Below are 25,185 nucleotides of genomic sequence, written 5' to 3' on the forward strand. Positions count from 1 at the left end.
TGGGGGATGAGATACTATAATCAAATTAATTATATTCTGTTAAATTCAGTTTGGATAATATTTACTCCCCAATAAATTAATTAAAAATACATTATAAATAATTGAGTGAAGCATCTATCCGATGGTATTTTATTTTAATTTTTATATTTGAAAATTTGACCATTGAAGTTCTTTGTAAATACTAAATACCATCTTCATCCGTTTTGAAAATTCTAACTGATTGAGAAACATGAAACTAATATTATTATCTTAAAATTAATAATATATATTATATAATTATCTACTGAAATTTCAAATTCACATTAACAATAAATTAAAATCAAAGACTCATTCAATATTTTAAATTTAAGAGGATGCACCGACTATTAATAATTATTTAACTTTTAATTTTTTAACATAATGTATAATTCTGAAAAGCTTTATTATTTTATATAGTATTTAGTTTAACATTTAGGCCCAGTTTGGGTAACCAACTTAATTAAACTCTTTTTGATAAAATAACTTAAACAATAAATGACTTTGTTAAAAGTAACTTATAAATAAGTTATTTTGTGTTTGGATTTTTAACTCTAAAAGTACTTATTTTATAGAAATGTGATGAAAAGTAGAAATATTATGAGAGAAGTCATTTTTTTTAACTTTTTTATAAACTCCTAAATAGCTTCTTAAAAGTTGCAATTTGATATTAAAAATTGCACCAAACATTAATACTACTACTTTTCATAAGTCAAAAATTAAAAAAAATTACTTCTAAAGTTTATTAGTCACTAACTATTAAAACATTTTAAAAAGTAGTAGCTGTTAAATGGGAAAAAGGAAAATTCAAGTAAAAAGAAAAATACTAGACAAAAGTTTCTGTCATAATATATAAAAGAGAGAGATTACACTTTTTTCAATAAGGAAAATCAAATGATACATGATAACATCTATAATCTATAAGAATTTCTATTTTCTTATTATTTCTTTATGTCAACAAAGGATGTAAAGAAATATCAATAATTTTACCTGCCCTGTCCCCCTTCATCAGATTACGAAAACATCCTCGTTTCTTCTACGTGCTTCCCTACATTACATAAAAATTATTAAAAAAAAAAAACCTCAAAATTATTAAACTACTTTTCTTTAATTATTAACTATTATCAAGTGAGAATTTTAAATAAAAAAAATCAGGTGTTGTGCTTTGAACATGTCTTCACATCTGTTTCCAACATAGGTCTCACCTCTCAGGTAAGTTTATTTTTACTTTTTCATGTTAACAAGTTATTATTTTTTCTGTAGAATATTATAAATATTGTTTTCTTTGAATTTACTAGTAAACTTTTAAAAAAGTATTTTCATTTTTAAAATGGTTAAAGTTTTTTGTTAAATAATAATGTAACAAATTAAGCAACATTTATAAAACAAAATTAATATTTTTTCATAGAGAGCAAAATAAAAGAGACTTGCATTTTTTTTTCAAAACAAAAACTTAATTAAATTATTTATTTTATATTTATATTTAATTTTCTTTTTCTTTCTTCGTCTTTGACTAGTTGTACTTTTTCACAGACTCCGTTTTTCTCTTTCTCAAGTCTCAAGTGTTTTTTTTTTTAATTTTCTCTTTCTCTCTCCTCTGCCGGAACCTGCATTTATCGCCGGAACTTTTCCTCGGAAACCGTCCTTCCGCTTCGAACCACCGCTACCCTTTTGAGAGACCGTTTCTTCCGCCTCGGAAAGCTCTGTTTTTTCCACAGTTCTGTGAGTTAAAGAAGAAGCTTTGTATGTGTGTTTGACTTGGAATCTTCTAATGGAGTTTCATGGAATAAGGGTAGATCAATGAAGTAGCTTTGCATTCTAAGCGAAAACAAGAAGTGGTGATTTGGTTTTCTGTTTTCGAAAGTGAGAGATGTTTTGGTTTTTGATGGTGTGAAAGGTGAATGGTGGTTGTGGAGGAGAGAGAAGAAGAAGAGGTTGGAGTTGTTGTTGATGATGAACGGAGCTCCGGCGAGCGATCGGAGAGGGTGGTGGCGCTTCGGTGAATCTCTCACATGGAATGGCAGATCTTGCTAGCATAGGGAATGCCGACCGTGACATCGACCAGGTTCCTTTATCTCTCTCTATGTTAGAGGGTTACCACTTACAAGTTTTGTGTGAAAGTTGCAATTTTTTCCATCAAATTTGATGCTTTCTTTCAGTGTTTTGTTGTAATGTGGAAGATAGTTGAAGGGTTTTTTGTTCCCCCTTTTCATTTTTGAGCTGGCTAAGAATGTATTTATGATTATTATGTATGTATATTTTCATTTGAGGTACATGAGAAGTTTGAGGGAGATAATAGTATGAGGGGAAGATATAGCCACTGAATTTTGTTCATTTTTGAGAATTGTAGAGATATTGGCATGCTTGTTTGTGTTTGAATGGGTGCAGAAGGATATGAGTTATGGGTAGTAACTTGGGTATTGAATTATTGGCTGCTAAGTCTTTAGATGTCTTCTAATGGCATATTGTAATGATTAAATGTTGATAGTTCATTTGCAAGCTTGATTTTGAACCTTACATCATGTTGTCTAATATCAAGAAAGAAGTGAGATATGATCCTAACTGAAACTGAATCAGTGTTGCATATTACTCTATTTCTTATGAAATCTGCCAGCATTTGTGATATAGCATGATTTAAATTACACTTCTTCGCCGTTAGCTGAATTTCTTCTATTTATTTTGTTCTCTCTGCTTGATCTTTCTTGTAGTTTATGATGTTACCTTTTATTCTGCAGGCATTGGTTGCTTTGAAAAGGGGTTCTCAATTACTTAAATATGGTCGTAAGGGAAAGCCCAAGTTTTGTCCATTTAGACTTTCCAATGTAAGCTGAATGAAAGCTTCTCCAAGATGAACTTCCTGCTTTTACAATACTCAAGTAGTTAACTGATTATATGCTCAATTCTTAGCATGAAAGATAGTTGCTTCTGCAATCTTGTTGATCTTTGATTACCTATATAGGACGAAAAAGACTCTTAAGTTGTATTTGCTTTTTCGATATTTTATATTTCCTTCTTAGGATAAATTACAATATATTACTCACATGATTCCAAATGCAATTGGAGTTGGAGTTTTTTAAGTAGATTCTCGTCTGGAAAGGTGTTGAGATTAATTTGTTTCAATTTCACCATAGGTAGTAAGTGTTGACTCCTAATGATTTTCATCCCCATTCTCTGTATCATTTTACTACATAGTTAGATTATTATAGCTAGATGTATTTTAACTTACTACTACACAGTATGTAAATTCACTTTGAAGCTAATATTAGTACTTTACCAAGTTGGCATAGGTATTTCTCTGGGTTCGTGACTGCCTTTTTAGTTGTAGGTTTTAGGTCTTCTTTTAGTATTGTTATTACCAGCCATGTCGGACATATACTTCCATGGTTGTAAACTATAAACTTGAACATTCACGTAGGGTAAACTTGAATTTTGACTTTTATTCAAGTTACTTCTATCCGTGCTCAATAACTCATGAAAACTGCAGGATGAATCAACTTTAATCTGGATTTCTAGTAGTGAAGAAAGACGTCTGAAGCTGTCTTCTGTCTCAAGAATTATTCCTGGGCAAAGAACTGTGAGATTTCGTAACTTATATTTGACAGTATACTTGGCTGTAACATCCTTTTTTGACGAACAAAGTGAATTCAGTAAATTGTTCCATGAACTTAATCTTTTATGTTCTGTGTTAACATTTCCTTAATATTTTTGGCAGGCTGTTTTTCAACGTTACCTGCGTCCTGTGAAGGACTATTTATCTTTTTCACTAATTTATAATAACGGAAAGCGGTCCCTTGATTTGGTTAGTGTTGAATTATGTGATTCCATATCATCATTTTTCTTTTACTTTCTGTATTCCTTTTGTTATAAAAATACATTATTTCTTTCGTTTGCTTTTCAGATTTGCAAAGATAAAGTTGAGGCAGAGGCGTGGATTGCTGGTCTTAAAGCACTGATAACTTCTGGTCGAGGTGGTCGATCCAAAATTGATGGATGGAGTGATGGTGGCCTCAATTTTGATGTAAGACATTCTAGTTATTTCATTTTAGTTGTTTGTGTTTATTGTACTACATATCTATGTATCTTTGATCTAGGAAACATAGTCACGGATACATGGTTTATTGCATTATTTTCTAAGTGCAAGTTTTGGATACATCTAGATAGAGACAGCTTATTCCTATCTACTTCATTATAAGATGATTGTTATTTTCTCTAAGGAAAGACAGTCTTTACTCTTTATTTTCTGTATTTGTAGCTCTTTGCCTGAAAGGATTTATAGTGCAGTTCTTTCAGAAACATACTGGCACTTTATACTCAGCCTATTCTCTAAAATGGTTTCGGAGTAATAAATTGTGGAGAATATCCTAATTTAAGCTTTTTATGTTATGAAGATGTGATGTTGGTAACAATACGAATTGATTACTATACTTCCTCTGATACCATTATGCTGCATGTAGCTTCCCCTGATGAAATACATAGTAAGTTGCTGATAATTCTTTTCAATCAATTACTTTCAGGATAGTAGAGATCTGACATCAAATAGTGCAAGTGAAAGTTCAGCGAGTACTTCCCTAGACATCAGTTCTCCTGACATTCCTGTGAGTCTTCTGAACACTTCACCAAAGACATTCCGACCTGACAATACCCTGAATTCTGAGAAATCACATGCACCATCAGACCCAATAAATATGCAAGTAAAAGGATCTAGTTCAGATACTTTTCGTGTTAGTGTTTCAAGTGCTCCTAGCACATCCAGTCATGGATCTGCACCAGATGACTATGAAGCTCTAGGGGATGTATACATATGGGGTGAGGTTATCTGTGAAAACGTTGTGAAAGTTGGTGCTGATAAAAGTATCAATTATTTCAGCCCGAGAGCAGATGTGCTTCTACCAAGACCACTTGAATCCAATGTAGTTTTAGATGTGCATCATATAGCATGTGGCGTTAGACATGCTTCTCTAGTCACCAGACAAGGTGAAGTTTTTACATGGGGAGAAGAATCAGGAGGACGCCTTGGCCATGGTGTTGGGAAGAACGTGGTTCAACCTCGCCTTGTCGAAGCGTTAGCTTCTACAACCATTGATTTTGTTGCCTGTGGAGAGTTCCATTCTTGTGCTGTAACAATGGCCGGGGAACTATATACATGGGGTGATGGTACTCATAATGCTGGGCTTCTTGGTCATGGCACTGATGTTAGTCATTGGATACCAAAGAGGATTGCTGGTCCATTAGAGGGACTTCAAGTTGCTTTCGTCGCTTGTGGTCCATGGCACACGGCCTTGATAACTTCTACTGGGCAACTCTTTACGTTTGGTGATGGAACATTCGGTGTGTTGGGCCATGGAGACAGGGAAAATGTTTCATATCCTAGAGAAGTAGACTCCTTATCAGGGTTGAGGACCATAGCTGTTGCATGTGGAGTGTGGCATACTGCAGCAGTTGTAGAGGTTATTGTGACACAATCCAGTTCGAGTATATCATCTGGTAAATTGTTTACTTGGGGTGATGGAGACAAAAATCGCCTCGGACATGGGGATAAGGAGGCACGACTTAAACCAACTTGTGTTTCTGCGCTTATCGACTACAATTTTCATAAAATTGCATGCGGGCACAGTTTGACTGTGGGTCTGACAACATCTGGACGTGTTTTTACGATGGGAAGCACTGTTTATGGTCAGCTTGGGAATCCCCAGTCTGATGGGAAGCTTCCATGCTTGGTCGAAGACAAGATTTCCGTGGAATCGATTGATGAAATTGCATGTGGTGCATATCATGTTGCCGTTTTAACATCAAAAAATGAAGTTTTTACTTGGGGGAAGGGTGCAAATGGGAGATTGGGTCATGGAGATGTCGAAGATCGAAAAATACCTACTTTGGTTGAAGCATTGAAGGATAGACATGTGAAATATATTGCATGTGGTTCAAACTACTCCGCTGCCATATGCCTTCATAAGTGGGTATCCGGTGCCGAGCAGTCTCAATGCTCGGCTTGTAGACAGGCATTTGGGTTCACTAGAAAGAGGCACAATTGTTATAATTGTGGACTTGTACATTGCCATTCATGCAGCTCACGGAAAGCATTAAGGGCGGCCTTGGCTCCAAATCCCGGCAAGCCTTATCGAGTTTGTGATTCTTGTTTTGCAAAACTGAACAAGGTTGCAGAAGCTAGCAACAGTAACCGGAGAAATACTCTGCCTCGTCTGTCAGGTGAAAACAAAGACAGGTTGGAAAAATCAGACCTGAAATTGTCAAAAGCACTGGTTCCTTCCAATATGGATTTGATAAAGCAGCTAGATAGTAAGGCAGCCAAACAAGGGAAGAAAGCAGATACGTTCTCGCTTGTTCGCACCTCACAAGCACCTTCATTGCTACAGTTGAAAGATGTTGTCTTGGCAACTGCTGTTGATCTGAAGCGTACAGCTCCTAGACCGGTGGTTGCACCTTCTGGAGTAAGTTCCAGGTCTGTGTCACCTTTCTCTAGAAGACCAAGCCCCCCTCGATCGGCTACACCTATTCCAACAACATCGGGACTTTCCTTCTCCAAGAGCATTGCTGATAGTTTGAAGAAAACAAATGAACTTTTAAATCAGGAAGTGCAAAAGTTACGTTCTCAGGTACATTTTCTTCACCCCATTCTCTCGTCTGTATGGAGTTTATATATATATATATATATATATGGAACTCCAAAATAAAAATCCTGTCTTAGTGCTTTTCCCACTTTTCCCATTAGTTAGGGACAGTAGGATCTGGAAAAAAAGGGGGAAAGGGAGAAGAAACCCTGAAAGAAAAGCAACATCCAAAATGTCCTACTTTAAGTTTAGACCAGATTCAACCATATTCCTCTATTTTTAATTACTTCCCTGCCATTCTATGTCTGACAAATGAACCTTGTGAAACACAAGATCACTTTGCTGAAATTTCCAGAAAAGTTAGTATAACATGTTTATGGATATATCGTATTTATTACATATTATGGTATCAAGCAAAGTCTAATATAGGTATCATTAGGTTGAAAGCCTGAAACAGAGATGTGAATTGCAAGAATTAGAGCTTCAGCGGTCAAACAAAAAGACTCAAGATGCTATGGCAATGGCTGCTGAGGAATCTGCTAAATGTAAAGCTGCAAAAGAAGTTATAAAGTCACTTACGGCACAGGTTATTTTCTGGTTCATTTTCTTTCTCTTGAAGCCGGATGAGTTCAAAAGGGTTTACTTTCATTCGATGCTTTATTCTCAGATTTTATTTCAGTTTCTCCTCATTTTCATGTATGTCGAGTTAGTTCGTGAGGATGATGGTTCTCATTCGCAATCTTCTTGCATGCTATTAAAGCATTGGATCAATTTATTCATTTTGGCTTTATTTCTTTTATTAGTTTCGCTGATATCTAAAATTATAGAAAATGTTGGTGTGGTACTTATTGTGGAAAACATGTGTAATCATGCCTTAGGTGGTTTAGGCGCATGTTTCGAGAAGTCGAAACCTCAGTAAGGAGAAAAGATGAGATGAATTTTAGTCCAATTGAACATAAAGAAAGAACTAATAAAACTACAGGTTAAACTAGAGGTTCAAATCTTAATAGTTTGAATGTAAACACGGTTTGCGACGAGGCATACATTGGCTAATCAATACAGGACATGCCACCTAGTATGGCAAAGTTTAGTTTTACCCTTGTCTTTTTGTGGTTAATTTCTCTATATTTTTCTTACTGCTTTCTTATTATACCAATAATATTGCTGTGCTATGCTTCCACTGATGGACATTCACATTGATTCAGCTCAAAGGTTTTGCTGAGAAGCTCCCACCTGGAGCTTACGATGCCGAGAACATCAAACCGGCTTACCTACCAAACAGTATTGAGCCAAATGGTATCCACCTTCCAGATTCAAATGGTGGGCACCACTCGAGGGCCGAATCAATCAGTGGCTCTAGTTTGGCCTCTACAGCATTCGAATCCTCTCTGCTCAATAGAACTGTGGGGAACTTTCCAGGAACCTATGGATCTACTCTGGACCAGCAAAACCGAGCCAGTGTGACGTCCAATGGTTCAGACAACTATCCAGATGCTAGATTGTCAAATGGTGGCGGCAGCATGTCTGATACTGTTGACGGGAGGGATTCGGGGAATTTCCATGATGACGAGAGTGGTTTAAGATCAAGGAATGCAGGACTGTCTACTAATAGCAATCAGATTGAGGCAGAATGGATTGAACAGTATGAACCTGGTGTCTATATAACACTTGTTGCGCTGCGCGACGGAACAAGAGATTTGAAGCGAGTTCGTTTCAGGTAACAAAAATAATTTCCACATTAACTGATTACATGTGCCCAGTTATAGTTCTATATTTGGTTGCAGCTAGGGTTTACAAACTATAATATATGGACTTGAACCATGATCTTTAGGGCAATTGCTTTTAATGCTATATCTTTAGGTGTCTCTTGTTGGATTTATCTTAAACTAGTCTAATATCTTTGGTCCTATATGAAGTATTTGGTCAAAGAAAACTACTCTTACCAACATTTTTAATTCTCCCAGTTTCCATTACTAACATTCATCTTTCATGTTCATGTCATTTGGAGTTGGTTTTTACTTTTTACCATAAAAAAAAAAAAAACCGGTGTTCCTTCTGAAAACCATCTACACTCACATTTTCAACATCTCTTTCCTAACTTCTTTTTTTTATGGAACTTCTAAAAATTATTTTTTAGGTGAGTACTATATTGTTACTTTTAAAACACTAAAATAAATATAATACACATCCTAGGTGTTTGCATCTCCTTGATTATTATCAGTGCTGTTTTAATTCATCATATTCTATATGTAATCGATGTGGCGGTGAATTAAATTGACTTTCAGCCGGAGAAGATTCGGAGAGCATCAAGCAGAGACTTGGTGGTCAGAGAACCGGGACAAGGTATACGAAAGGTACAATGTTCGTAGCGCAGACAAGTCTTCCAACCAACCGGGGGCGCCACATAGGACAGAAGGTGCTGGTTCTCTTGTTTCCCAATCATAGGAGAAGTAGATATGGAAGCAAAGTCCTGCATTAACTCTAGGATTGGAAATGAGTCGAGCTGTTCGACATGAGCTCATGGCTTGGCTAGCATTAGGCGCGACTCAGCCCGTGTACTAAATGAACTACGCTTAGGCTTTTTGAAAAGCTTGTTTAGCTAAACAGCTTGGGTCGTAGACCTCAAAAAAAGCCTATAAAGTCCAATAGGCTAGCTCGTTTAAGGTATATGTATAATATATTGGTATTATAATCATATTATGATATTATACAATTTTTTTTTATCCTTCTAAATGTCTGTCTTTAGCATCTTTTTACTGTTATATTTGTTTAGTGTTTAGGTTTTGGTTAATTGGCCAGTTTTAATTTTAGTTTGTGATTACTGAATGCAAATATTCTTAGTAGGATTACATTAATTTTGTTACATTAATTTAGTTTATGTTATGACTAGATTTGTGACTGATTTGGATATCACTGTATTTTAAGATATGATATTACGAATTATTTGGACAAAGTAAATAAAGATTTATGCGAAAATCTAAAGCATATAAAACTAAGTATATTTAGATAGCGTGATTTAAAAAATAATTGATTTTAAACTATATAAAATTAAGTGTGTAGTGCAAATAAGCACGATAAAGTAAATATAAAATTATGTTAAAATAAAGGTTTAATTACACTATTGGTTTTTATAGTTTTACCACATTTTAAATTAGGTTTTTATATTTTTTTCTTTCAATTAGGTCCCTACATTACTTTAATTTTGTAATTAAGTCCTTCCTAGTATAAAAAAATATTAGAGTTAATTGAGTATTTTTTCATAAATTGAAGGTATTTATAATTAAAATTTTAATTAAATTTTTGACTGCATGTGTTTTGATAAAAATATTATATTAATTTTAATATTTTTAACATTAAAAGGACGTAATTACAAAATTAAAAGTAGTGTAAGGACCTAATTAAAAGGAAAAAAAGTATAGGGACTTAATTAAAAATTTGGTGAAACTATAGGAACCAATAGAGTAATTAAACCTAAAATAAAAAAAACCTAAAATAAAATTGTCACTTGACCTCTAAGTTTGATAATAAATAGCTAGAGTAATGTAAGTTAGGAGCTGATATGTGCAGGACTAGTTAGTCGTGCTGATAATTATATTAGATGACACCTCAGCAAATTGGTTATTAGTTTGTTAGAAGGGTGTTGATTTAGTGCAGCTAAAGTGTAGTGTAGGTGCTGTATATATATGTATTTGCAACTCACCTGTAAAGTGTGATTCATCATTTTATGCAATCAGGTATTTTACAATTGTGCCTTTTTCTCTGTTTTCTCTCACAGAAAGTGCAGCTACTCATACTATGGTTGAAAATAAAATTATATAAAACTAGATAAGTGAACTTAAGGTAATACAAACTATTTAAGTGTACTGTAATACATTCAAGATAGTGTATTATCCAATGAACGTACCATGTAAGTATTCTATACATAATCGTTTCTTAATACCGATAGTGTACTATACAATGAGTATATTATAGATAATTTAGACAGAGTAAATAAAAATTCGTAGGAAGATTAGTTATACTTACATTCAATAATCTTTCTAAGGAATGTTCCTTTTTTCAATGTCTTAATTAATTTATTAACTTTCAACTTGAATATTCTACATAAGATGTGTGGCCTATCTTCTTCATGGAATTCTTGGGGTGTTATCTCTCTTTTTATCTCATTCCATTTTAGATTACATATCATAGTGACAAAGTAATTTGGATATCCAGCATATTTACATATTGTAAAAGCATCTTTATAATTATTGAACATGTATCTTGGACCACTGATAAAGCTCTTTAGGAGAATAATTCTTTAACTAGTGTTAATGACATTAGTTTCACCATGAACCGTACACTCATGCAATTGCTTAAATTTGCCAGCCTCAAGTTTGGTTGTTTAAATCGCAAGTATAAAAGCCGTTCTAACTCAACCATAGTACAGGCGTTTATTATGAATTGTTGCAGTAATCTTCTTGACCGCAAAAGAATTTGAGACTCGTTAGTCCTTTTTTGAAGTCTATATACAAAGAAGTCTTTAACTAGTGTTAATGACATTAGTTTCACCATGAACCATACACTCATGCAATTGCTTAAATTTGCCAGCCTCAAGTTTGGTTGTTTAAATCGCAAGTATAAAAGCCGTTCTGACTCAACCATAGTACAGGCGTTTATTATGAATTGTTGCAGTAATCTTCTTGACCGCAAAAGAATTTGAGACTCGTTAGTCCTTTTTTGAAGTCTATATACAAAGAAGTCTCTCATGCTTATTGTTAGTCTTTTCTCTGTTTTTTTTTTTTACATTTGGTCGAGAAGAAATAGCTATATGTAATTTGTAACCACTCTCATCATATGAAACAATAAAGAATATTGAAGAGTAAGGTATATTAGATGTACTACTTCTATCTTCTATAACATGCTTGACTTTGTCTCAATTATTATATTCCTATTAATCCTGCTCTCGTTAATATCTCTAATTATCAATTCAGATGTTGTTGGCAAATTATATGTCCTTGCATCAGTATTTCTTCTGATTATTAATCATAACTTAACATCAGCGAAACCATCAATTTAGTATCTATTATGGACTAAACGAAATAATAATATATTTCAAATACTAATTTGAGAATACTTCTGATATTTTTTCTATTAATTAGAAATATGACCTCTATATATTTTTTTTATCAAATGTATCTTGTGTTTTTAATCAGAATAATTTTTACTTTTTCAATTTAAACTTTGTATTATTGTTATTTTCCATTATGAATGAGTTGGTGATTCAAATGGTATAACTCCCGGTTGGAGCAAAGCGATATATATGTTATAGAGGAATGCTAGGGAGACAGTAACTTTGTGATTTGTAGCCATCAAATAGTCATCAATGATGATTTTAATGGTGTGAAATGGATATAAAATTTTATCCAATGGCTCATTTTTTTTTGCTGGTTATATGCTGGTCAGAATTTAATAAAGTTGCTGGCTCCCTAGACTTTTCCTATGTTAAAAACGAAATGAGTATTACATATATGTTTGAGGTCTTGAATTCTTGATAGTAAAATAAAGCATATATGAACAAGTTGAAGAAGTTAGTCATTCACTCATTCTCGTTCAAAAACGGAGAACCGTGAAATAAACGGGCCGGAAGAAAGGTCCCGTCCCGTGGAAATGACTAATATATATATATATATGAGTTCCGAGAAAACAAAACCCTAATCTTATGCCACTGCCGTCACTCCTCTTCCAAAATTCAAATCCTCCCTCACAATCAGCCCAGAAATTTGCACCTCTCTGTCTCTCTTCTCGCCGCCGTCCGACACCCTCCTCCTCTCTCCCCGCCACGCTCCTCTCCTCTTACCGCCACTGTCTCTCACTCTCACGATCTCACCGCAAAATCGTCGTCTCCCCGCGTCTGAGGGCTGAGGCAGAATCGTCGTTGCCTTCCCTCGTCGCAACCTGAACGTCGCCTCCTCCAGCCTGCTCTTCGTCGCCGCCTCCACCCCGGTCTTTTTCGCAGCTTCCAGTCCGGTATCCGTCACCGCCTCCAGCAAGATCTTGGCCGATTTTCATTGCTATTGCAGAAGCATCTTCGCCGATTTTCAAGGTTAATGGTAATTCTCACAACAATAACAACATCAACTCGACAACTCCTCTTCGGAGCTGAACAACAATGTTTATTCTTCATCTTCTTCCTCCACCTCACCCAAAGGTAAAAAAAAAAAATACAACTTCACCTCTCACTTTCTCTTTCTGTTCTGTCTTTTTTTCCCTCTCGCTCTTCCTTGATTTTTTTTTTGAATATTTTTTTTTATTTGTGTGTCTGAGTGTTGGTAACTGCTGCTGTTGTTGTGATAGGAGCGGAAGCTGCACTTTACAGGGAGCTATGGCATGCGTGTGTAGATCCTCTTGTTACAGTTCCAAGAGAAGGAGAAAGAGTTTTCTATTTCCCTCAGGGACACATAGAACAGGTAAATCACACAAAAAAAAAATTCATGCTTTATATTCATAATTTCATTTCCATCTATGCTTTACTATGTTCGGTTTTGAAAAAATCCCAAAAAAAGTTTCAAAATTTTCTAGTGGTGCTTGAGCTCAGATTTGGTCAAAATTTGCAACTGTTTCACTTAAGTTTTCTTCAAGTTGAGCTCGATGGCTTCGATTTTTTTTTTAAAGAAATAAAAGAAAATTTGTTTTGGGGTTTTGGGATTTCTTTGAAGTATGTGTTTTTGGGGTTTTGTCAACTTATGATGGGTGTTTGTTTGTTTTTAGTGGCATATGAAATTAGGAGGAGGCATCAACAAATCAGGTGGCTGACCAACACATGCCTGTGTACGATCTTCCTTCCAAGATCCTTTGTCGAGTCATTAACGTGCAGCTCAAGGTAGTGGCTAATTATTTTGGTCCTTGTAAAGAAAAATAAATAAATAAATAAAGAATTCATGTGCTTTTTGAAGCTTGTGAGGAATGTCATGTTATGTTTGTTTGTTTCAGGCGGAGCCCGACACGGATGAGGTGCTTGCCCAGATTACCTTGCTTCCGGAGCAAAATGAATGTTTTCTCAGCTTTGTTGTTTAGTTTTGGAAAATTATGGAATATCGTTCCTGTGTTTTGCTTTTTTTGGTTTTGATTTTGAATGTTGTGATGGCAGCAAGATGAGAACGCGGTCGACAAAGAGCCTCCACTGCCACCACGGTGTCGTCTTCTCCCCTGCACTCTGTGTCTGCATCTAGATAAATGGAGCCTCAGGTAAATTAATTGCTGGTTCTTATTTCTTTTAATCTGGTGATTTGTTACTGGCTGATTTTTTGTTATGACGATCTGTTCTTGGCTCTGATGATATTTTTTGTTCTTGTTGATTTTTGTTTATTTGTTCTTGTTATTTTTTAATATGGAGAGTCGGCTTCCACTATCCTAGGCTTTTCGAAAAGCTTGTTTAGCTAAACAGCTTGGGTTGTAGACATCCAAGAAAGCTTATAAAGTCCAATAGGCATCTTTTTTACTGTTATATTTGTTTAGTGTTTAGGTTTTAGTTAATTGGCTAGTTTTAATTTTAGTTTGTGATTACTGAATGCAAATATTCTTAGTAGGATTACATTAATTTTGGTATATATTATTACACGTGGTTTGGACATTAAAATACCAGTGGATTTAGTTTATGTTATGACTAGATTTGTGACTGAATTATTATCTGCAACTAATAATTATATGTTATTTAATTTATCCTATGGATTTATTTTAATACCCTTCCAATTATAATTCAAATTGAAGAAGTGTTTATAATTATTCCCAATGAATGAGAAGTGTTGTGTTCAACAATTCTCTCTTTGGTACTATATTCAGATAAGATGCGTTCGTTGAGCAGGAATCTTCTTCCAAAAAATTTTTGAATTTCAAATTTTTCCTTTAAATATTTTTTTGCCCACATTTTGTTTGTTTCTCAATTCAATTCTCAGCTCATAGCTCATAGGTCACGACCAAAACAGAGAATTTGGTTATATGATCTGTTTATAGATGCCTTCAGAATACAATAATTTGACACAAATTTTTTTAATATATATAATGCTTTGCTGTAAACACAGCCTTTCAATTTTCTCATCTCTTTTCTTCTAACAGGTAACAATCAACAATGGCTTCAATGGCAGCGTTTCTTCTACACCATCCTTAAATTTTGCACAAAACCTAACAACAACAAAGCTTCCTTGTCACGATAATAATCATATCATGAAGACAACATCAATAAGAACAGCAACAGCAACTTGAACTGAAGGTACATTTTGTTTTTTTCTCTTTGCTAAAGATATGAAACTGTTGAATTTAATTACCCATTTTCTGAAATTTCTGAAGTTAAAATCATTTTACCATGTTGAAGGGAACTCATATTGAGAAGCAGTGAAATAGCAACAGTTGGTGCCATCTTCAATTTCAGGTAACCCCTTCTCTACGTTCTTTTTTCCCGTTTATCATTATCACCATTGAAAGTTGTTCAATTTTTTTATATTATAATTATTTTCATGCAAATTTGGAATATCTTAATTTAAGATTTTATGTTTTTCCTTATTGCAAATTTGTGCCGCAAAAAAAAAAAAAACTTGATTATCTTAGAGTGCAGAAAAATCCTCCATCTTTAGCTGTGTGTCCAGCCACTAAGAACTGCATATCAACATCTGTGAATGTCACTGGCAATCTTTTTTGGCAGATATATATTTACAAATATAAGACTATAAGCAATTTTACTTGCCTATGATGTGTTTTGGTAAAACTATAACCAAGATTCACATTATTATCTCAAATTGCTTGGGTTGTTGACGTCCATGTTGCAATTGGGGATTTAGATACCCGCCCAATCTGTAACCGGAAAGAAACCCCAACGCAATCTTCTTCCCCAGATGTCTTGAGCGCCGTTTCCTAGGGAGTGGGATGTCAAGGTTTTGGACCTAGTTCAGAGTTGGAGAGGAAGTGGAAGGAAATTGGGCAGCTCACCAAGGAAATTGGGCTTAGTTCACAACAGGCCCCATCACTGTTATTATTATTCTGCACATTCACAACACCCCTACTAATTCATACTTCTCCAGAGTCTAGACTTCTCTTGTTCTCCAAACTCAAGGTGATTGAGTTTATTTGTTATTATCTGTGTGATTGAGTTTCTCTGATGCATTGAACTGAATTTACTTATTGAAGTTTGCTTAGTTATATTTTGTTTTTAGTAACCATGATTGGAGAAGAAATTTTAAATTGGGTAAAGTATATTTTTTGACCGTGAAATTTGACAAAAATTTTAAAAATACTCTTAAATTTTATTTTGTTTCAATTTTATCCCAGAAGTTTTCGATTTGGATCAAATATATCCTCAACGGTTAAATTTTCAAAAAATTTAAGATTAATCTAACATTAATGCATGAAAATTATGTTTGATTTGCTTGTATTTAGGGTTATTCTTATGAAATTATTGTTAAATTGTTCTTAAATTTTTTGAAAAATTAGCCGTCATTGGTATGTTTTTAAAATTTTTGTCAAAACTTTAGGCACGAAAAATATACTTTACCATTTTAAATTTAATTTTGGACAAATAATTTGGAGGCATCCATACTCTTAATTATTTTATTAATGGTGAGCCCAAAAAGAATGTGGAAATACACACTTTTGAAGCTGCCATTAGCTTTTCGAATTTTAAAACAAAGTGTAAGGCGGTTAGAGTCTCTAACAACAACGATATAATAGAATGTATGCAGCAACATTTTGAATTGGCATTGAAATGTATTCTCTCTTCCGTTCAGTGTTTTAAAAACGAAAATTTTAGATATTTTTGTTCTAAGAATTATAAGAATAACATTCAAGTTTACATGACTATATGACACAAAGGATTAAGATGGATTTAAAAATATTTTTCGAATTTTGTAGTAGGATTGTTGAATTTTCATCAATCAGGTCAGATTCATGGTAATATAATGTTATTAGATCGAAACCAGTTATATTACTATGAATCTGGTTTGATTGGTGAAGATTCAAGAATCCTACTACAAAATCGCGAGAAGTTTTTTTAGTCCATCGTAATTCCTTGTGTCATATAGTCATATCAAATGTGAATGTTGTTGTCATATAATTCTTTGGAAGAAAAAATATCTAAAATTTTCATCTAGACTGAATAAGAGGGAGAATACATTTTTCCAAACCAACTCAAAACGTTGCTGCATGTGTCCCATTAGATTCTCGTTGTTGTTGGAGACTTTGACTGCCTTATACTTTATTTTAAGATTTGAAAAGCTGATGACAGCATCAAAAGTGTGTATTTCCACACTTTTTTTGGGCCCATCGTTAATGAAGTAATTAAAAGTATTGATGTTTTCGATTTGTTTGTCTAAAGATTAAATTTAAAATTTCTGGCATCATGGTTACAAATTCAGTACAAAATATAATCCGAAAAACTTCAATAAATAAATTCAGTTCAAAGCATCAGAGAAAATTCAATCATATAGATAAAAACTCAGTGCTTTTATATTGAACAAATATAAGCTAAATTAGTAAAAAATATGTTTTCAAGATAGCATAATTTCCATGAAAACAGTGTTTAGATATGTTTTGTACTGACAATATATATATAAGCCCCCTTTTTCTATTTTCTATGAACTAAAACAACACAATAATATATACATTTTAACTCCCCCTCTTTTTTAATTTAAAACATGTTAGTAATTGAAATTAATTTAAATTTTAAATATTAGAATTTTTCTAACTTCTTGCCCATTTCATAAAGTAGTTATTTTATCATTTCTTCATTCTCTCTCTAAGTTCTCTCCCTCTCCCTCTCTCGTGCTACTTCTCTGCCGTGAAGATACAAAAATCAATTGGATATTTAAAATTAATTCCTCGACTGTGATATATGAAACAATTTTAGAGTTTATTACAATCCTTGCAGTGGCTATAATTTCTTTTCAATTGTAATACATCTAAAATTATAAAATTTTATAGAAAATATTTTTGAAACACAAAAAAATTATAAATATAAAATTTAAATTTAAACATTAAAAAATAATTGTAACACATCTAAAATTATGAAGTGATATACAAAATATTTCCGAAACATCCAAAATTAGAAAATTTAAACCCTGCAATGGCCATAATTACCGATATCACAAGTGTTGACAATTTGAGGATTGTGATTCTTTAAGTTATTCTTCTACCTAAATCATTCTCCAATGCAAATTAGGATGATGTACATAACATGCAAAATCAATGTGATTGAATAATTAAACAGATACATATGTTTAACTATGAATCGCTTTCTCTTAAACACATCCAAAATACCTGAGGTCCACTGTCGGCGGCGCAGAAGAATTGGCGACGTTGATGAGGACGAACGCGACTAGGAATAGGACGAAGTGAGACTGCGGACTGAGCGGCGAGGAGGAAGGAGATGCCAAGGACGAGCGAGGCGGACTACGGACGGCGTTGGGGATGATGCGGCGGTGCTGAGGAGGGGCGACGAGGAGGAGGAAGGCGGCGCGGACCAAGAATCACACGAACGGCGTGTAGCTCTCTGAGGATGACGGCTGGATTGGGAGCTTGATGATCTTTTTTAGGGGTTTTCTGCTGTGTGGGTTAATTAAAACCCTTAAGGTTTACTTTTTGGATTTTAAAATTAAAATCTTTAATTTTGTTTTTTTTATGTGTATTTAAATGATAATTTATTAATAATTAAAAATAATAAAACTGAAAGAGAGTTTTATTTAGTTTGTATTTTGGATGTATATTTAATTTTAAAAAGACACTAAATCTATTTAAATGTGTTTGTTTACAATTTGTTTAAATTATTGTAATAAAAGACTAAATAAAAGATCACTTTTAAAGAATATTTAGTCGTATTATAATATAAATACAATCAAGAGAAATAAAAAAGAAAAAAAAAATCAAAGGCAGATAAAAAAAATCATGAGAACAGATTTCAAATGATAAAAAATCATAATAGATAAAAAAATATCTTATAACCCTAACATACCTATAATATATTGCACAAATTTGGAATCCTTAAAAAATTATAAGAACAGATTATAGAAATATAACCCGGCCCGGTCCCGAATACTTTAAGGACTAATTTGGTGTGATTTCATCGGGTTTAGGGTCGGGTACGGGTCTAAAAAATAGATCCGGTCATTATTTCGGGTCGGGTCCGGGCTATAGCTCGGGTCACCCGAAGTCGGCCCGGTCATCATACACAATTAATATTTTGTGTTATTAATGATGGATCATGACTATTCTTATGTGGAATTTAAGTATTGTAAACCTTAATATTTTGTGTTATTAGTCATTATAAGATTATAAGTTAATGTTTTATGTTTAGAATGCATAAGACTTTAGACTAATACATAAGACTGTGTTATTTGTATTGATTTAAATATTTGGTATTATTAGACAATATTAGTATTGATTGTGGTTATGCTTTAATTTTGAAGAAGGGTTGGTTCTTGTTATATTTTTCTAACTGAATTTTACCATGGTAACTACTGGTTGGAGTCTTGGAAATTTGAATATTTTTACATGCTAGCTTACAATAAGGTATCAACGTAATGTAATGTTAACGGCCTGGTTTTCACCCGATTTTTACCTGGTATAATTGTGGCCCGAAAGTGTATTGGTTTCATCGGGTCTAGGGTCGGGTTCGGGTCTAATAAATAGACCCGTTGTATATTTCGGGCCGGGTCTGGGTCACATCAAACTCGGCCCATGTGCACCCCTAGTCCTGACCCATCTGATATGGCCATTGGGCTACAGCATAAAAGATTGAGTCATTTTGATTGACTTAATTACAATTAACAAATACAAATACGCTATAAAATTATAATTTAATAGATATTATTATGTTAATTACTCCTAACAAAAAGAATATTAATTACTCAAATTACCTTGAGTTATTTAACTGCTTAGTTTATTCGTTCGCTTAAACAATGTTAATTGTGTTAGAAATTTAAATATTACCTTCTATATATAACAACTCATTGGCCAGCAACAGACCATTTAAATAGAACTCAGATCTACAGATTAATCTTTAGTATGTTGGACTGAAGATATGTAAAAAAATATTTTAATTACTCAATCTAGTCATTTATTTACTAGATATTTACATTAACAATTACTTGTAGATATTAGTATTTTTTTAAACCACATTGGTGATGAAAGAATCAACACTATACGTTAATTCTAAATATTCTGTGTCATGTTAGTTTTTGGGTAGGGCATATTTTCTTTCTTGTCAAAAGAATATTTATAATTAGAGATTTTATTCATCATATATATGAGAATTGTAATACACTCTTTCATATAAAAAAAAATCGTTTAAAGTGAAGAAAAAAAAAAATAGATGCACTTCTATATGAATTAGGTTTCTTTTAATCTCAATCCTAATACGTATTTCTTATTTAAATTTTTCATGTACTTTCATCTTGCTTTACTAGTGGAAATTGAATCCTTGTGTTTTGCCATGTAATGGGAAAGATTATTATGAAGGACAAAATTGAAAAAGAATTTTTTAGACATCAAAATATATTTTGTCGTTATATATTGTTATAGATATTACAATGATATATTTTTTCTTTTTTGTTGAATAATAATATTATTAAATCATATATAAATTACAAAATTAAATAAATGTCTTCTTCAATATTTTTTACAAGTTAACTTCTAAGTTTAATATTAATTTACATATGATCTAATATATCCCTAAATAATATATATATAGCATTTTACATTTATACTATATAATATAATAATTTAGTTATCTGCGTATTACTGGTCTTAATTACTGGTCTTAATCTGGTTTCATTACAAAGAAAGATTAGAAATTTTATGAATCCAAGAAAAATTGACATAAACCATTCATTCAACATCTCTAAGCAATGCAGTATAAATTCTATTGTCTGAAAATTCTGTCCATATATGATATCATACAAAGCAATGCATACCTAAAAGAGGGTTTGATGTAGATTAATCCTACTTCCCAAAAATCCATTGCATTTTCCAAACCACTCATGACAGTAGAATCCCCCTAACTAGTACTAGATTTGTTTTGTAAACAATCCAAACTATAAATTTAGAACTCCTCCCCTAAAACCTTGATGCATCATGATTTCTACATATCCTTTGGAATTGGAGGATATATAATCTGCCCTTAAAGCTAATGTGATCTTTAGCTTATGATCTATGAACTGTGGGAAACTTGGGCACACTTTGAATTCTTTGAAAGGCTCCTATATATCCCTTAAGATCAATGTTTACAGAGTCCACAAAATAAACCAGCTTTTGCACACACTTTAAAGGAAGTAAGTGAGTTGCTGCTTCTTCCTTGAACCTCCTCCATATAATTCATTCCATTATTTCAGCTCATTCATACCATTCCTTCGGATGCAAAACTAGCAGCCACCTGCATCGAAACGGATATTATTCATAAACTTATGTCCATGAATGAAGACATATTCCAAAACGTTAAGTAGCATGTTACAATGGTTTCGTTGGTTCGCCATTTACCCGACTCTTTGCCTGTCTCATGTCTTCCATGGTTAAAGACCTCAGAGTAATTTGATGATCTTCTTTATTCTCTGAAGCATCTTCAGAGCTTTGGCCTGCTGTCTCTTTTTTCTTCTTTTCTTGATACAATATATATGCATTGATATTAGTTACCTCTTCAGCTCATAAGTCATAATTTTTTGGAAAAGTCTAGGGGGCCAGCAACTTTTGTGTTTTCTGGCCAGCACTTAACCATCAAAACAAAAGTGAGTGATCTCCCACCATTAGATATAATCTCATACCATTAAAAACACTATTGATGACCAATTGATGGTTACAAAACACCAAAATTGCTGGTCCCCTAGCATTCCTCTAATTTTTTTTGCATGAGATAAAAGATGTTACCATATCCTTCTTTCTCTCCTGCTGTAATAACTCCCTAACTGGTTGATAAACCGCGGTGATGCACAAATTCTGTTCAAACAAATTAATCTCAGCATCAAATCACCACATTAATAAGGTATCTTATTAATGATAGATACCTTATTAAATTCTTGATAATTAACTAATGACAAACAATAAATTCTTGATGATCCTCTAACATTCCTCGACTTGGCCAATAAGGTATCTATCATCAAGGATCGTCCTGTAGTTCATCATCACTATCCTTACATAGCTATTATCTCTTTCATGGTTTGTTAGCGCGTCAATAAAGAGGTTTCACAATTTGAATGTGTATAGTAGGATGAATAGAACGCATTATATTCATGTTTTTGGAAGAACTAATAAGTTAGAAATATATTTTGTGGCTTTTAACGTATCTTAATAAATATTTTAATTTATTATTTTATTTATGTATAATCTTATAACACACACTAGTGACACTACACTAAGGGGTCCCCATCGATCATGAAGCTATTATTGAAGTAAACGAATGATAAGCAGTGAAGGCAAACAGAAAGCTAAGAACTTAAAATAGTAAAGAAGCAGCCGAATTTGAAGTGAAGTACATACAGCACGCAAATAAATTCAAATTGAGTTATTACAACCTCATCTATCATGTAAAGATATTTGAAGAGTAATATATAGATTATTCCAAAAACAACTTACAACGATGAAGAGGTACATACATCACTACATTACATTATTCTGATAACTAGAAATATAAAATACCATAAACTAAGTCTGACGACAAAAAGTGATAGATTTTACAAACTAAAAATCTTATTGAATATATAATCCAACAAACTCCTACACACTGCATGTATATTGGTACTAGCAGCAACTCCACAGTGAGTCCATCCCAGATTAGAAGTGAGGAGCGCATCTGCATCCGCAATGAAAATACCATAGCGACATAATTTATAAGGTGAATTCTAGTATGTCTATGTTTGTAGTAGCTATAATGGCTATGCAAGTATTGTTAAAATTAAGGATACATTTTTTTTATATTTTGATAATATTTTTAATAACATTTTTTTTTAAATTCTATAGTCACAGTGACTGCTATAAATATAGACATATTAGAATGACTAAATTTATATTCCATATAAATAATTATTTCTAAATTATTTAGTCTGGAGATGTTATCAGGAATCCAAAAAAAATCTTTAAATACACCACTTAAAAGTGCATAAAATCATTAAAAATATTGGCATATATGAGGAAGAAGTAATTAAGTAAAGAAAAGAAACTAAGAATTTGAGAGACAAACTATTCTGAGAATGTACCTGCCAATCTTCAAGTCAATTGTGGAACCTACGCATATTCAATGCCACCATTACATATATGTAGTCTGCTACTTTGTTCAAGAATCTGAGATAAGCAATTCTCCAACACCTCCAAAACAATAACGGCCCTAAAAGGCCCCAAAATCCAATGAAAAATCCAAAACCCAAGCTCATGTATAATGCTTCATAAAAATCTGAATTATCATCTGCCTCATCATTTGTTGTTGATTCTTGTGGCTTTGTTGGTGTCATGTCTTCCGGACAAGTTTTGTTGAGTTGCTCACCACAAAGATTAGGATTTCCTTCAAAGAAAGAGGCTTCAAAAGTATCCATGTGTCCCCCTGATGGGATTCTTCCAGAAAGATTGTTGTATGACAAGTCTAACACACCAATCCCATCAATTTGGGATAGACTTGAAGGAATTCTACCACACAAATCATTTCTTGATAGATCAAGAAAATCTAGAGAAGTTAGATTTCCAATTTCTGAAGGAATCTCTCCTTTTAGATTGTTTCTTGATAAATTCAGTTCATTTAATCCGACCAAATATCCAATCTCTTTTGGAATTTCACCGGTTAAATAATTACCAGAGAGATCAACGGCCTTAAGACTAAACTCTGGATCCTTGAACCAGTTTTCCACACCTTTCCACATTAAAGTTATGTTAACAATGTAGTGACCAAGACTACCATATCCGTAAATCCAAACTTGAGTTATGTTAATCCTCCTTTTGGATATTGCAGTGAAATTCTTGATGCAGGTTGGAATTCCATCTGATAGTTTGTTTCTGGAAAGATCCAGCACTTGTATGTGCTCTAAGTGACAGAGATGCATAGAAAGATTTCCAGAGAAGTGATTTTCTGACATGCTCAAGAGAATCAATTGTTGAAGGTTGTCACCAATCCAAAAGGGAATTGGCCCAGACAACAAATTTTTTGCCACGTCCAACACAAATAAATTGGTGCAATTCTTAAGACTTGAAGGTAGTTCTCCCATCAAGCTATTGTTTCTTAAGACCAAAGCTTCCAATTTGTTAAGGGAGCCCATGGATGGTGGGATCTTCCCTGACAAATTATTATTGCTTAGATCAAGAAACAATAATGTGTTTACAGATCCCCAACAATCTGGAAGTTGTCCATTTATTTGATTGTTTGTTAAATCTAGACTGACGAGCGAGCTTGTAGCAGTAGTGCTGTTGTCACACAACAGTGATGACACATCTGAAAATTTATTTTCAGAGAGAATCAACCACCATGCATGCTGCAAAAACGATGGAATTGTACCCTCAAATTGATTTGAACTCAAATCTATATATGCTCCGGGGACGGATAACCTTGGCGGTAAACTTGGAATAGCACCTATAAAATTGTTGTGGGACATATTCAAATGGTATCCTACAACTTGGAACTTATACCAAACCCACTCTGGTACAGTCCCATGAATCCCCGCATCAGAAATATCCAGATAACCTAAGTGATTTTGAGTGTGTAGCCAACTTGGAAAGTTAGGACCCAACTTGCAAGATGCTAGCCTCAAATATATTAACTGAAAAGGAGGAATCCATCTGGGGACAAACTTTAGAGATATTGAGTTGTAAGACAACACCAAGTGTTTTAATTTGGAAAAGCTTGTGAGATGTGATTCAATAATTTCACCCTTCAAAGAGTTCCCTTCTAGGGACAGATATTCCAACTCAGATAACACTCTGATGCTTTTAGGTATCACGCCAGTGATTTGATTGTAAGACAAAGATAGCTCCTGAAATATGTGTCTGTTGCACCATGATGAATTTTGAACGAATCTTGAAAAGTCTCCACTCAAGTTGTTATATGACAAGTATAGTGATTGTAGTGTGCAAATGTTTCCAAAGAAATGGGGAATCTCTCCTTGCAGATTGTTATCAGAGAGAGAGAGAGATATTCAAGAGATTTCATTGCTTTGTCAAAACCTAGTGGAATAGGACCTTCTAACAAGTTGTAACCAAGATAAAGGGTGTGAAGATTGGCTGTGAAGTTGAAGATCCAGTGAAATATGTTTGATGATGTCAACAGGTTAGAGTAGAGATCAAGGCTAACAAGAGAAGATGAAGAATTCACAATGGAAGTAGATGACACCAGAAAACTTGTATCTGTAAGACTGCAATTTGACAAATAAGATAAATCAAGGATGGTAAGAGGAGTAGTGGAAGAATAATTAGAATGAATATGAAATAAAAGTTGAACATCATTATCAGAAAGACTACAATCCGACAACCTCAGCTCTGTTAAGTTTGGAATATGCTTACCAATCATTTGAAGCCAGTGGTGAGAGTTGCCAAGACTCATTGACGTGAGGTCAAGAGTATTTAAAAAGGAGAGATTAGACACCCATTCTACACCTTTAGTTTCAAGATCAAAGTC

General features: G+C 33.5%; 3 protein-coding genes across 5 annotated transcripts; 2 read left to right on the forward strand and 1 right to left on the reverse strand.

Annotated features, from left to right (window-relative positions):
• Positions 1 to 1,520: 1,520 nt before the first annotated feature.
• LOC107644913 (PH, RCC1 and FYVE domains-containing protein 1) lies at positions 1,521 to 9,473 on the forward strand. Its single transcript, XM_088486601.1, has 9 exons — positions 1,521 to 2,080; positions 2,751 to 2,837; positions 3,500 to 3,589; positions 3,728 to 3,814; positions 3,914 to 4,033; positions 4,530 to 6,629; positions 7,024 to 7,170; positions 7,790 to 8,301; positions 8,870 to 9,473. The coding sequence occupies exons 1-9, from the start codon at positions 2,033 to 2,035 to the stop codon at positions 9,027 to 9,029; spliced, it is 3,351 nt and encodes a 1,116-aa protein (XP_088342727.1). The 5' UTR covers positions 1,521 to 2,032; the 3' UTR covers positions 9,030 to 9,473.
• A 2,588-nt stretch (positions 9,474 to 12,061) lies between these two features.
• On the forward strand, positions 12,062 to 14,815 carry LOC107644914 (uncharacterized). 2 transcript variants are annotated; one of them, XM_088486604.1, is made up of 6 exons: positions 12,062 to 12,771; positions 12,918 to 13,030; positions 13,332 to 13,443; positions 13,554 to 13,614; positions 13,715 to 13,808; positions 14,676 to 14,815. In XM_088486604.1, the coding sequence occupies exons 1-5, from the start codon at positions 12,671 to 12,673 to the stop codon at positions 13,790 to 13,792; spliced, it is 465 nt and encodes a 154-aa protein (XP_088342730.1). In that variant the 5' UTR covers positions 12,062 to 12,670; the 3' UTR covers positions 13,793 to 13,808; positions 14,676 to 14,815. The 2 variants fall into 2 exon arrangements, with proteins under 2 accessions (XP_088342730.1, XP_088342731.1); XM_088486605.1 differs by having other exon boundaries at positions 13,554 to 13,574; positions 13,711 to 13,808.
• Positions 14,816 to 22,054: 7,239 nt separating this feature from the next.
• Positions 22,055 to 25,003, reverse strand: LOC110262691 (receptor-like protein EIX2). Of its 2 annotated transcripts, XR_015883304.1 has the most exons (3): positions 22,787 to 23,848; positions 22,170 to 22,383; positions 22,055 to 22,105 (listed from the first exon to the last, which is right to left on the reverse strand). XR_015883304.1 is itself a non-coding variant. In XM_088486603.1 (2 exons), exon 1 carries the CDS (start codon positions 24,164 to 24,166, stop codon positions 22,802 to 22,804), a length of 1,365 nt encoding a protein of 454 aa, XP_088342729.1. In that variant the 5' UTR covers positions 24,167 to 25,003; the 3' UTR covers positions 22,081 to 22,383; positions 22,787 to 22,801. The 2 variants fall into 2 exon arrangements, 1 of the variants encoding a protein (XP_088342729.1); XM_088486603.1 differs by having other exon boundaries at positions 22,081 to 22,383; positions 22,787 to 25,003.
• Positions 25,004 to 25,185: the final 182 nt, after the last annotated feature.

This window comes from Arachis ipaensis, chromosome B5 (assembly GCF_059453495.1).
Source record: "Arachis ipaensis isolate K30076 ecotype BB chromosome B5, ASM5945349v1, whole genome shotgun sequence".
Taxonomy (NCBI): domain Eukaryota; kingdom Viridiplantae; phylum Streptophyta; class Magnoliopsida; order Fabales; family Fabaceae; genus Arachis; species Arachis ipaensis.